General features: G+C 51.6%; 1 protein-coding gene across 1 annotated transcript; it reads right to left on the bottom strand.

Moving 5' to 3' along the window:
- Positions 1–8,660: 8,660 nt before the first annotated feature.
- On the bottom strand, positions 8,661–12,616 carry LOC122376283. The gene is made up of 2 exons (XM_043356081.1): positions 11,661–12,616; positions 8,661–8,664 (listed from the first exon to the last, which is right to left on the bottom strand). The coding sequence occupies exons 1-2, from the start codon at positions 12,614–12,616 to the stop codon at positions 8,661–8,663; spliced, it is 960 nt and encodes a 319-aa protein (XP_043212016.1).
- Between the last annotated feature and the right edge of the window lie 466 nt (positions 12,617–13,082).

The raw sequence follows: 13,082 nt of genomic DNA, 5'->3' as shown, positions 1-13,082 counted from the left end.
GCGGTCTGCAAGCCCTGCAGTTGCTCGCTCACTGCCGCCCCACTAACCGCGCCGCGTGCGGACCGCCGCGTAAGGATCAAGGCGTACGGATCCGAGCGACGGAGGCCTCCTTTCCGCCTGACGCCGGCCGGCCGACTGGCCGGACTGAGACGATAAACAGACCTGGCTGGAGTGGTGCGGACAGCGGCAGCGGCGGCGACGGGCGACGACGAGGGCGGCGCGAGCGAGCGCGGTTCGTCGGTGCGCGGTTGGCGATGCACTGACTATGACTACCACTACTACCGCTATGACTGACTATGACTACTACCGCGTGGCGACTGGACCTCCGGGTCTGGGTGTCAGGTACACCCGATAGCAGGTGCTATCTGAGCCGATAGCAGGTGCTATCTGGGGCTGACGCCATCGGTGCTACCTGCGCCGCCTCTATATGATACCGGTGGGCGCGATACGGGATGGGGGCCGCACGGTGTGGGCGAGAGGCGTCCGCGATTTGATGCGCGCGAGGAAATAGATGGGAAATGCAGCGAAAAGGCAATAAGGTTTACCGTCATGTTAGAGCTTCATCTGCATTTGTCATTTGTTGTTGGCTTCTGCACCTGGATCATATAATAAAACTACGCATTTACGGTAGCACACTTCAGGAAGGGTACAATTTATCATATGAACAGAATTCACTGGGTACTGGAAGTGCACGTCCCGTATGAGTTATGATGCGAGGAACATTGAAATTTTAGATGCATTTCTTATCAGAAGACAAATCGGTTACGAGATAAACTTCCTTGGAATATGGGTGGAGAGAAAATGGGAGGCAGCGGTAATGTTCTTTTGGTTATTCCTCAGTTGCAGCGTGTCCAAGTTTCATGTTGGAATTGGCTCATTTGTTAGGGAGTAACATTAGTCTCTGATAGCTCGAAAGGGGAGTTTAAATTCACGCATGGCTCGACTCGTCTAAGATTGTATGTATGTATGTATGAATGTATGTATGTATGTATGTATGTATGTATGTATGTATATAATGGGGTACCATTTTCATGCGTCATAATTTTTAGCTGTTAAGTGTGCACTCCAAAAGGCGCATCGTTACTTTATGTATCTGAGGCCAGTTTTACCAACAGAAAAATAGCAGCCCGGCGCAATTTTTCTGTCAAAAACCAGCCGACGAGTTTCACCAACCAGGCGAAAAAATATCCGCCGGCGTGAAAAAATATCAGCCAGAAAAATAGCCAATGAGTTTCACCAACGGCAAATGCGGCATTAATGGAGTGTTATTTTGCGCCATTATTTGTAGAAAAACAGCCCAATTTGATGTCGTGTTGGAATAATTGGCCTCATTTGTTACTAATTATCGTGATTTGCGCTTCCCAGTTGATATAATAATTTAGTATCATTCATGGCCAATTTGTAAAGCATCTGGGCTTCAAGATTAGAAGAGGAATACTGATGATATTGCCTAAAGAAAGAGCCTTTGTCACCAGTCCTGACTAAAAGGAACCAACAAGACTGGTGTTTGGTGTTGTGGTGTTAGTTTTTTCGTTTATATTATCTTTTTGCTACAAGCACCCAACAGCAAGATGATAGCATATTATTAACTAGTGGTCAGCTTACAAGTTCATTGCTCGTGCGAGTCGCACGGAAGTGGAAAATAATGATGGAAGATCATTTTCGAAAATTGAAGGTGCTTGAACAAATGCTGGAAGGAGAGGCAGAGAGGGTAGGCTCATTGGACTCAAGATTTTAAATAAATATGTCACTGTTTTCACATATTCAGCTACATTTGACAATGCAAGGCGCCAACTACTGATACCACTACTTCTTTTGGGTGGAACTTAGTTGAGCTGTGCGGGATAGGGAAGGTGCAATTGACATGGCTAAGACCAAAATGGCAAGATTTTCAAGATCAATGACAGTAAATTAAAAAAAAATTGAATAGCATGAAAGAAATGTATAAAGGCTTGTTTTTGAAGCCAAACAAAACAGACCTCTTTCTGTCACCGCATAGACCTCTTTCTGTCACCGCATTGTTGACAGCTGGAACAGCCTCCCTGCAGATGTCGTCGCGGCACCGAGCTTGAACACATTCAAGAATCGTCTCGACAAGCTGTGGGCGAACAGGAAGTATACCCTGCGGACTGACCAAACATACGGTGCCAGAATGAGCTAAAGAGCTACATGGTTGATGTAAGGGAGAAGTAAATGACCGGATTCCTACAGGTCCTTGTTGACCGTCCTCAATCCGTAACCTCTATTCTATTCTAACATGCAAAGTTTGCATGGTTGCGAACCCGAACAAACTTGCTGTCATAAGATTGTGCCACTGAGCTCAGCAAGTCATGCTGCCAATATTGAAGGAAAAGAAAATAATGTAATGTTGTAAAATGTAAATGAATCCATAACTGTTGTGTGTGCACTGTGCTGATATTGAATGCATGTGTATCTTGCATGCATGAGTCATGCAGGGATCATGTTAAAACTGGCTGTAAGTATTGTGAGTAGTTTTGCAAAATTGTGGAGGCACCAGGCAAATTGTGGCCGAAATGTTATTTGTTCACCTCAGCGCTGAAATTTCTGCTCACAGAGTTTTCAGATCATGCGCCGAAATGTTCATGCAGCCCATCCGTTACACTGGTCATGTTGACAGTGACAAGGATTTTTTCCCAGTCTCATGCTGAAATACAATAATAATTCACTTAGCTTGATTTTAGCTTATGTTTTTCATGCCAGTTCCTAGAATAAAGCAGCCAATATTTTCTGTCATGTGAGAAATATAATAACAATATGCACAATTGCAGGCTGTGGCATGTTGTGAGGTTTTCCCTTGTTTATTGCTGAGGTTTTTCCAGTCTCTGCTGCAAAAACGGTGATGAATCCACCATCGTCCGACGGTTTCGATGACGCCAATCATCGGCGAGTGTTGCTGTGATGGCCGACCTGACTGAGCGCACAGCGGCAGCCGCCGTCGCCAATAACGACAGTGAGGACACCTCCGAGTCGGACGGAGACGCCGCCGCTGACGACTTCACCGTGCTGGACGAGGTGGAGCGCTCGAGCCGACAGACCGTGCACCGCGTGCGCTGCCCGACTGGCTGGCGCACCTGCAGCCGATTGGCGACCGGCGGCCGGCGCCGGCCAATCTGCCGGCGCTCTGCCCCGAGCTGCGCGCCCGGCTGGCCGCCGAGGGCATCGAACAGGTGTTCCTGGTGCAGGTGACCGTGCTGCCCGAGCTGCTGGCGGCCGCAGAGTCGCCACTGCCACCGGCCGACCTCTGAGTCTCGGCGCCGGCCGGCCGCTCGGTGCCCGCCGTGTTCCGCCAGTACGACGCCGACACGCCGCTCTGCGTCCAGCTGCTGGGTGGAGACACAGTGGCACGAGGGGGCGCCAACTGGTGGCGGTGGGGCCGCGCGGCCCGGCCTCCCTGGCTGATCGTGGTGAGCACTCCCGGCTGGCTGATGGATCACATAACCAGCGCCGAGGGCTTCTCGCTACCGCACCTGCGCTACCTGGTGATCGACGAAGCCGACCGGGACCGGGTGATCGAGATGGCCGAGACGGGCTGGCTGAAAGCGGTGGAGCGGGTGGCGGCGGCCACGGCCCGCCGCCCTGCATCGCCGGCCGGCTGACGGCCGCCGCCGTCTGCGCGCCTCACCTGCCGCTTCAGAAGCTGCCATTCTTGGCCACCTTGTCACAGAACCCGGAGGCCGGAGAAGCTGGAGCGAATGTCGCTGTTCCAGCCGCGACTGCTGGTGGTCGGCACGGCGGCCGCCGCCGTCGCACTGCCCGGTCAGTTCGTCGGCAGGTTCACCACGCCGGCCGAGCTGAGCGAGTCGTTCAACGTGGTGGCGTTGCAGCCGCTGAAGCCGCTGCTGATGCACCATTTGCTCCGACAGCCCGACTGGCGACGCTCGTTCGTGTTGGTCAACTGGAACGAGGTGGCGCACCAGCTGGAGCTACTGCTGTCTGTGCTGGGCGCGCGCGTGACTGAGTTCTGTGGGGTAGTGCCGGCGTGCCGGCGGCGGCGCGCGCTAGCTGAGATGGCCGCGCTGGTGTGCTCGAGGCTATAGCGCGCGGTATTGACGTGGACGCCGTGGACGCGGTCGTGTCGTACGACATCCCGGCGCTGTTGAAGACGTACACTGCGTGCGTCGGACGGCGCGCATCCGCCGGGCCGGCCAGGCGGTCAAGCTAATGTTGGAGCTGCAGCGCAGCAATTTCCAGCGGCTGATGGTGCAGGCGGGCGGCCGGGTGCGGGAGACGCTGGCGCTGCTGGACGAGCTACGAGCTGCGCCAGTACGAGGCGACCTACGTCAGTGCATTTCCACACTAGCTTCTAGTGGATCGCTGTTGTTTTTTATGCTCATTGCTCATGATTTATTTACATTTTAGAAATATTACAATGAAATAGATGTATGCCTTGTCATCAGCCTAGAAAACTTAAAGTAAGTAAAGCGTTTTAGTTGCATAATGTATGTTTGTTCATGAACATGGATTTAACATGTCCTAACTCCCAAACATTTCTATATTAGACCCGAGTTACAAACCAATCGAAAGGCTTAGACGATCATTTGGGGCGTAGCCAGCAGACATGTGCATGGATCCGAGTGATGGATCTATGATCTCAGTGGATCTCGAGGCAAATTGCAGGTTTGGATCTATGATCCCACCGAATCTGGCGTGAAAATTTTATCCTGGATCTATGATCTCACAGGATCTGACGATAAACCAAGAACATGGATCTATGATCTGAGTGGATCCCACCATGCACAGCATTTGAAACCAGGTTTCCAAGTGCTTCTATGTCAATAAGTGCCTTAAAACTATGGATTATGACGTGCTATCACCTAAACTCACTAAATACGAACGTTTGTGAGTTGCAACGAGTGATTTTTTTGGGATTTCTGTGTTGACCAAAAATAAATGAGGATCTATGATCTCACTGGATCTCAAGCGAAAATACTAGACTCGGATCTATGATCCCTACGGATCTCTCGATAAATTAAAGAGCTGGATCTATGATCCCGACGGATCCGAGATCAGGATCCGTGGGATCAGATCTCAGATCCATTTTCTCGGATCCATGCACATGTCTGGTAGCCAGACGGCTCGGCTGGGTGTGAAAGCCGGCGACCAAGGTGGTGACCACCCGATCATAATGCACAGCGGTCTCCGTCGGACGATTGTGTCTGCGCGCAACGAATGATCTGGGCACACGCAGAGGAGTTCGGCAGGACTCTCCACTGAGCGGTACTGGGCGCAGTCGAACGACGGTCGACGACGCTAGCGCAGGTATTGTTAATTTGTTACGACTTACGAGCCGGACCAGTGTAGCGGGCCCGGAGCAAATATTCTTTGCTGTGTGGCGTTCCTTCTTCTCGACCGGGCCCGGCAAACGGGGCCTGCATTATGCATATCGGCTAAAACCACCTAGCCGGGCAGTCTTATCTCCACCTCGCCGAAGCGGAGCGAACGACGTACCCTCAGCCCTGCAATGACCGCGGTGCAGCAGTTAATCTGGGTAGGTATTTTCCTAAGGTAAGACACTCGCCTTTGCACAATGCTTTACATATATACTAGGCCTTGGCGAGTTCGTTAGCCCTCTTACTCCCGCTAGAAGGTGCTAATGCAGTGCACGCGAATCCGCCTCGTAGCACCGCACTTCAACTTCAATCGCTCGGCAGCGGAACTGTCCGTCGTCCGTCCAGCTTCAGGTGGCGTCTCTGGGAGCAATGCTGACCGCTTATTTGCCGCTCTTTTGAAAGCTAGGAAAGAGGTGCGGCTCCCGGATCTGTCGGGAGCGGGACTCATAGGCGGCGGAACGGGTAGGGCACCGGGGCACCGTGCCCCCTTTGATTTTGACATTTTAATATTAGCCCTATGGGCGTTGCATGGAAAGAATGGGACCAAAAGTCGGCAGTGCCCCCTTAATTGAAGGTGTTCCGCTGCCACTGGAGTGGGTCTCATCTAGTCCCCTCCTCATAGCTGGAGGTCCACACATTGCGTTCTCGGTCTACACGATGATTTTCTACAAGGTGCGACTAAAAACAGACAAAAAGGTACATAACAAGTTGAAGGTATTGTAAAAATTAATATAATAGGCTGACAGGAAAAAAGATCCATCTTAAATTTGTATTAAATGCAAGCTTCCTTACGTCACCTTTATGAATGACATGCCTACGCTTACAATTTGGTAGTTTTGTATTGTATTGGCTTTTGCTGGGCACCAGAATGTTAATATAGATAGGAAAGTTTATAATGCTCTACTTTGCTGTTATTACTCTTGAAAATAATGTAATAATTTAAGATTATAATATTTCGAAATTTATATAGCATTTGCAATAGAAAACACGCTTAAATTTGATTGAAACATGCTTTAAATGATTTATTAACCTCCTTGACATATCGTAATTTGATATCGTAATAGAATATCAGCTGACTACCGGCGACAAATAATTTCCGTCCGAAGTCGGCTGGAATTTTTTGTTGGTGAAACTCGTGGCTGTGTGGCGTCTATTTTTTCGGCTGGATATTTTATTTCGGCGGCCGGCTGGTATTTTTTGGTAAAACTGGCGTACAATGTTCTGTGTGTACTGTGTGTTGACTGGTGATAACATTTCTTTAAGCTCACTAACGTCAATCCGATTTTGTTCCGTTTCTCTTTTTCTTGCGCTTCTCTCTTCCTCTTTTCTTTTTCTCTTTCTCCATTTCTTTCTCCATTTCTTTCTCTCATTTACTCTCTCGTTCTCTCTCGTTCTCTTTCTGTCTGTCTGTCTGTCTGTCTGTCTGTCTGTATGTATGTCTGTCTCCCTCTTTCTCTATCTCTATCTCTATCTCTCTCTCTCTCTCTCTCTCTCTCTCTCTCTCTCTCTCTCTCTCTCTCTCTCTCTCTCTCTCTCTCTCTCTCTCTCACTCTGTCTCTCTCTCTCTCTCTCTCTCTCTCTCTCTCTCTCTCTCTCTCTCTCTCTCTCTCTCTCTCTCTCTCTCTCTCTCTCTCTCTCTCCCTCAATCCCGCCCTCCCTCTCTCTATGTCTCCCTCCCTCCCTCCCTCCCTCTCTCTCTCTCTCATCCCTCCCATCCCCCATGCTCTCTCCCTCTTCTAGAAAGTCCAACAAACTTCGGAATTTCCTCACGCTATTTGCTATGCAGTGCCATTACTACAGTTGACACCTCGCTAATAAACGCTGCAGTCCGCCCACCTCCCGTGCCCTAATGTTGAGCTATGCTGAGCTAAATTTGTAGTTGACTACCATATGTTGAGCAGTGAGCAGCTGAGCTAACTAGGTTGAGTGTTGACGTCTGCGCTCCGTTGCCGAGAGTCGGCTGTCGCTGTCTGTCACGGGGCACGGGGCTGGGACTTTGATCTCTAGGGTTCGGTGACGCTCGTTCAGCTGGTTGTTTACACTCCTCCCCCACTCTCTCCCTCCCCCGAGCTACCCTCCTTCTTCCCTCTCTCCCCCGGGCTTCAGTCCCCTCGTCCCCTCCCCTTCCTCCATCGCATGACTGTATCAGCTGACATTAGGGCCTATCGGCTGAAACATTATTTACTTCCGTCTTAGTGCTAAGCGCGCCGGGGCGCAAAATAACCACTTCAGCAGGCAAGCCCCGAAGCCAGGTGCTGAAACATGAATGGTAGAATAAGATGGCGCTTGATCATAAAAATTACTCCCTGATCAGTAAGTGATTATGATAAAAACAACAACATTCAGCAGGTATAGGTGGCGGACACAACAGGTGCCTCTACCAGTGGCCAGTACCTGGATTATATAACAAATGGTCTTACCAGCAGCTCATTTAAAAGTTACCCAGCTGACCGTTGTTATCACTTTCAGTGGAATTCGGCGTAGTGTTTCACTGCGTAGAGCTACCGCTTAGCGCTTATATACTACGCCTTCCTTTACATTTCAAAGCCGTGCGGCTGATGCGCATTGCTGGTTTCACCTTCACCAATAGCCTCTCAGTCTCAGCACAATCCTTCCCTCAATCTTTCACTCAAGTCAATTCCAATGCCACCCCTAGTAGAAGTATTGTGAGCAGTCTACAGTAAATTCGGCGGGAAAAAAGACGGTACAGGTGTGTTCTATCACAGCGTTACAACCACCGGCATGTATACAGTCACACCCAGCACTTCCGGGGCTTTCAGGGAACACCTGTACCGATTGTAAGGACTGTGTGTCATCACCGTCTCGTCGATTTCTTATACGCGCCTGTTCTTGTTCATGCTGTATTTTGACAGAAAATAAATGTTTGCCCGGGTAGAAAGGTATGATATGGGTAGCAGACAGGTAAAGGACAAACGAATGAGACAAGCGGTTTCTGAAAACACACAAACGGCAGTGCACAGTCAGCACGAGCAAAACAATAGCACAAAGGGGGGAAAGCATGCTAGTTTTCATGCAAACCATAGCATAGCAGTAAGTGATCACGGTTGATGTTAATGACAATGGAGGCTTATCTTTGCCAGAGATATGACCGAAAGCAAACGACACCCAACAACACAAACATCACTCACCAGAAGTGTTTCCGATCTGACGGTGATGAAATCGCATGCAGCGCCAAGCAACATATGTACATCATAGCCCATAGGCGCATGCTACAGGCCACCATGCTTAGCAGACACAGACTGGGGTGCATGTACCTACCTTCAACGACAAGCATGCCACATTCAATACTCATCTGTAAACAAGGGAGAGAACACGTTACGACTGACTCGGTCATCACATTCCTCCCCCTCGTTTTCGCGTAGCGAACACAACTAAACCGAATACAATACTTCTATCTGAAGCACTCCAGCTCAACATCGCTCAACTGCATCTGCGTCAAATGTTGACAGCTGGGAAGCGGAGCACCCTTCAGTTCCTTGCCAACACAAAGTTCACAGCCAACACAAACGCAATGATGCACACGATAAGGCATCGCGCTATAGTCAGCTCCGCGACCGCTCGAAACTAGGTACAGTCCTTAGAGCTTACTAATCACCCCGTATCGAGCCACAACCTCGACACCACAGCTCAGGTGGCGTGCACGAGCCACCGTCGGCAAAAGTCACTCTCACGATGAACTTGTTCGCTGAATGTCGCCACTCTGAACGCACGCAACACTCTGTAAGTGTCCACTGTCGCAAGCGTTCTAAACGCGGGCGCCGCTGCCGCAGCGCGCCGCTCCGAGTCCAGCGACGGCAGGCCCCGCCGCGACAGCAAGCCGCAGTGCGACGGCAGCGCCCGCCGCGACAGTAGGCCGCGCCACGACCGCCGGTAGCACCCCGGCCGGAAGCACGGTCCCAATAGCAGATGCCGCCGCCCCAGATGACGACATCAGCGCCGCCCTCGGAGCCGCTCCAGCCGAAGACGACGCCACCATCGCCAGTCTCAGTCGTCGAAGGCGTGACAGGTGGGAATCGGGGCTGGGCAGTGATAGACGGATGAGGAAGCTCAGCCCGAGACACAGCACATTTCTGTACAGGACGAGGAAATTGGGCCTCTTACTCCCCATCACAACCTTCAACTTCCTCCAACACGCATATCTTGGTTACCGGGCGATGATAGATCGCTCCCGATGCCGTCTTCAGCTCAGCTGAACGAACCCTTCCATCTTCTCCCGTGTACACCTCAGTAACTCGCGCTAACGGCCAGAAACCTCTGGGAGCGCTCTCTTCAGCCATCAACACTACATCCCCAACTGTCACATTTCTCGTGTCCTCCTGCCACTTGCTCCGAGCCATCAGCGAAGGGAGATATTCGCGACGCCACCTGCGCCAGAAGTGGTCGGCTATAGTCTGTGCTTGCCTCCATCGCTTTCGACTGTTGACTTCCTTATCTTGAAATCTCCCTGGAGACAGGTTCGCGTTCGCGCAGCCCAGAAGCAAGTGGTTAGGTGTCAGCGGATCTAGATCCCGTCCATCGATGCTGATATATGTGAGTGGCCGACCGTTCAGCATCGACTCCACCTCAGTGAGCACAGTGTGGAGCACTTCATCTGTGAGGCAACTGTTCCCCACAACCATTTTCATAGCTCTTTTCACACTCCCCACTAACCTTTCCCAAACGCCTCCCATATGTGGAGCTCCAGGAGGGAGAAACCTCCATTCAATTCCTTTCTGGCTGAGCTCATCTGTGATCCTCGATTGGTTCAGCTCTGCTAATGATTCTCTGAGCTCCCGCTCTCCCCCGACAAAGTTGGTCCCGTTGTCAGATAGTAGCAGCTTTGGCTTGCCGCGACGAGCGATGAATCGTCGCAGGGCGAGCAGAAAACTGTCTGTGTCTAGACTGTGAGCTAGTTCTAAATGCACAGCCCTTGTTGCACAGCATGTGAACAACACGCCATACCGCTTCTCTATCTTCCGAAGCCTCTTCACTTCCATGGGACCAAAGTAATCTATCCCGACAGTGTTGAATGCTCGTGTTTCATCGAACCGACTGGCTGGAAGGTCGGCCATTCTCGGGATTCGCGGACCACAGCGTCTGCGCTTACACTGTTGGCACTTGTGGATCACGTGCTTCACCAGCGACCTTCCTCGACACGGCCAGTAGTGTTGTCGGACTTCCGTGAGGGTGCGCTCCATTCCAGAGTGGAACACTTGCTGATGAGCGTCCGCTATAATCAGATGTGTCACTTGGTCTTCTGATGCCAAGAGCGCCGGATGTCGGCTAGCGAACGGCAGAGGGGCGTTGCCTAGTCGCCCGCCGACACGAAGAATGCCCGCATTGTCGAGGAACGGCGACAAGTTCCTGATCCGACTCGATCGGTGCACCAGACTTCCTGCGCTCAGACTCCGAATCTCATGTTCGAAATGTCTGTTCTGTGCTTTACGCACGATGACCCCTTCCGCCGTCTCCAGTTCAGCAGCAGACAGAGGCCCCGTCATGAGCTGCTGGTTCCCGGCCTCTCGCCTCAACTGGAGATTTCGGATGAATCGAATCATCCAGGCGACCACTCTTTTGTACCTCAACCACGAAGAGAAGTTCGCTGGATCCGGAAGGAACTCTCCTGAAGCACTACTGGCGCTAGTAGCACCGACGGTCCGCACTTCCGGATCCGAAGAGTTCAGGATATCTACAGCGCTTTGAGTTGGCCACTCATCCTCCTCTTCACGCAGAAAATCAGGACCTTTGAGCCAGCTTGGCTCTGTCAGCAGCTCCTCCAATGACTTCCCACGGGAGCAAGCGTCGGCGGGGTTCAAATGGGTTGGCACTTTCTTCCACTGATTTGGATCAGAGGATTCCCGAATCTCCGCGATCCTGTTAGCCACAAAAGTGTGGAAGCGCCGGCTCTCGTTGTTCAGATACTTCAGGACAACGACGCTGTCACTCCAAAACACAGTCCGATGTATCTGGTAAGTCAGTTCCTTCACGATGGCTTCTGATAGTCGGGCAGCCATCACCGCTGCCTGGAGTTCGAGGCGGACAATTGAAAGCTGCTTCAAAGGCGCGACTCGTGTCTTCGCTGCAATGAAGCCGACGTTGATCCCGCCAAGCTGCACTGATCTGAGGAACGCCACCGCTCCAAAGGCCGACTCCGACGCATCACAGAATATATGCATCTCGTACCTCCGCTCATCGTCTTCTAGGTTCGGATGCAAACATCTCGGTACAACCACGTCACTCAAACGAGGCAATTCGGCCACCCATGCGCGCCAAATGCGCATCTCATGCTCATTCAGTTGCTCATCCCACCCGAGACCCTGCGCCCAGAGTCTCTGCACGAGTAGTTTCGCTTGCAGTGAGTACGGTGCCACAAGACCCATGGGATCGAACAGACGGGCAACGATAGCAACAACGCGCCGCTTCGTGATGTGCTGTGAGGTTTCCACTTCAACACATCGAACACCCAGAGTATCCTCGACCGAATTCCACGGGCATCCGAGTACGTTCTCCGTCGGTCCATCCATACCCGCTCTCTCTTCCTCTGGGACGTCGAGGACGACTTCCTCCGAGTTGCTTCGCCACTTTGTGAGCCTAAACCCACCTCTCGATACCAGCTTCGTTACTTCGCTTCTCAGTGCTATTGCGTCTGCGACTGTCTTCTCTGTTCTCAGTAGGTCGTCCATGTAGACGTTACGCTGGACGGCCGTCGCTGCCTTTCGGGAAATGACTGTATCTTCCTGGTGATCCATGGCTGTCTTACACAAGACGTAGTTGGCTGAAGCTGGGCTACACCGAGCTCCGAAGATCGTCACCGTCATGTTGTAGGCATCTGGAGGTTTCGTGAGATCCAGATTTCTCCAAAAGAAGCTCAGAGCAGGCTGATCGTCGGGAATCACACGTACCTGATGATACATCTTTTCAATATCACCAACGATCGCCACGGCCTCCTCTCGGAAGCGTAACAGTACTCCCGGTAGGCTGAGCAGCATATCGGGGCCCACCAAGAGTTCGCTGTTGAGAGACGTGCCTTGGGAGGAAGCAGCAGCATCGAACACCAGTCTGAGCTTTCCCGGCTTATGAGGGTTGGTAACTCCATGATGGGGCAGATACCATCGCCTCGGATGATACTTCAGTAGCTCTTCTTCAGGGAGTCTTCTGGCAAACCCCTGATCCAGATATCCGTCTATGATCTTCTGATACTTGTCTGCTTTCTCCGGCTGACGAAGTAGCCCTTTCTCCAGCTGTTGCAACCGGCGGAGAGCCATGCTCCGATTGTCCGGAAGTCTTGCACCACTCTTTTTCCACAGGAGGCCTGTTTCATATCTTCCTGCTTCTACCATTTTTGTAGTCTCCTTCATGATCTTCTCAGCGCGATCTTCCTCAACAGACCTTGCTAGAGGCTGATGTATCTTCACCCCGAACGACTCAGTTTTCCACCAGTCTTCGATCGCAGACGTGAGTTCGTGTTCCACTGGGGCTTTCCTGATGAACATGACGTGCCGGAGTCGTCCTGGGACCAGACCCTTGACCGTGCCAGTCAATGTCCACCCAAACGCAGTTCTTTCTGCTACTGGTTGACCAGGTCTGCCGATTCTCACCTCCTGTTGAATGACGGCTTCGATGACATTTGCCCCTAAGAGCAGTTTGATCTCCACTCCCCTGTAGTCCGGAATGTCCAAGTCCAATGTATGCTCCCACCTGCATCTCTGGTTAGCTGATATCTGCGGTGGC

This window comes from Amphibalanus amphitrite, unplaced genomic scaffold (genome assembly GCF_019059575.1).
Source record: "Amphibalanus amphitrite isolate SeventyFive unplaced genomic scaffold, NRLGWU_Aamphi_draft 002084F_arrow, whole genome shotgun sequence".
Taxonomy (NCBI): domain Eukaryota; kingdom Metazoa; phylum Arthropoda; class Thecostraca; order Balanomorpha; family Balanidae; genus Amphibalanus; species Amphibalanus amphitrite.
The sequence above is the reverse complement of the archived record's forward strand: the minus strand, read 5'-3'. Positions and strand labels throughout refer to the sequence as shown.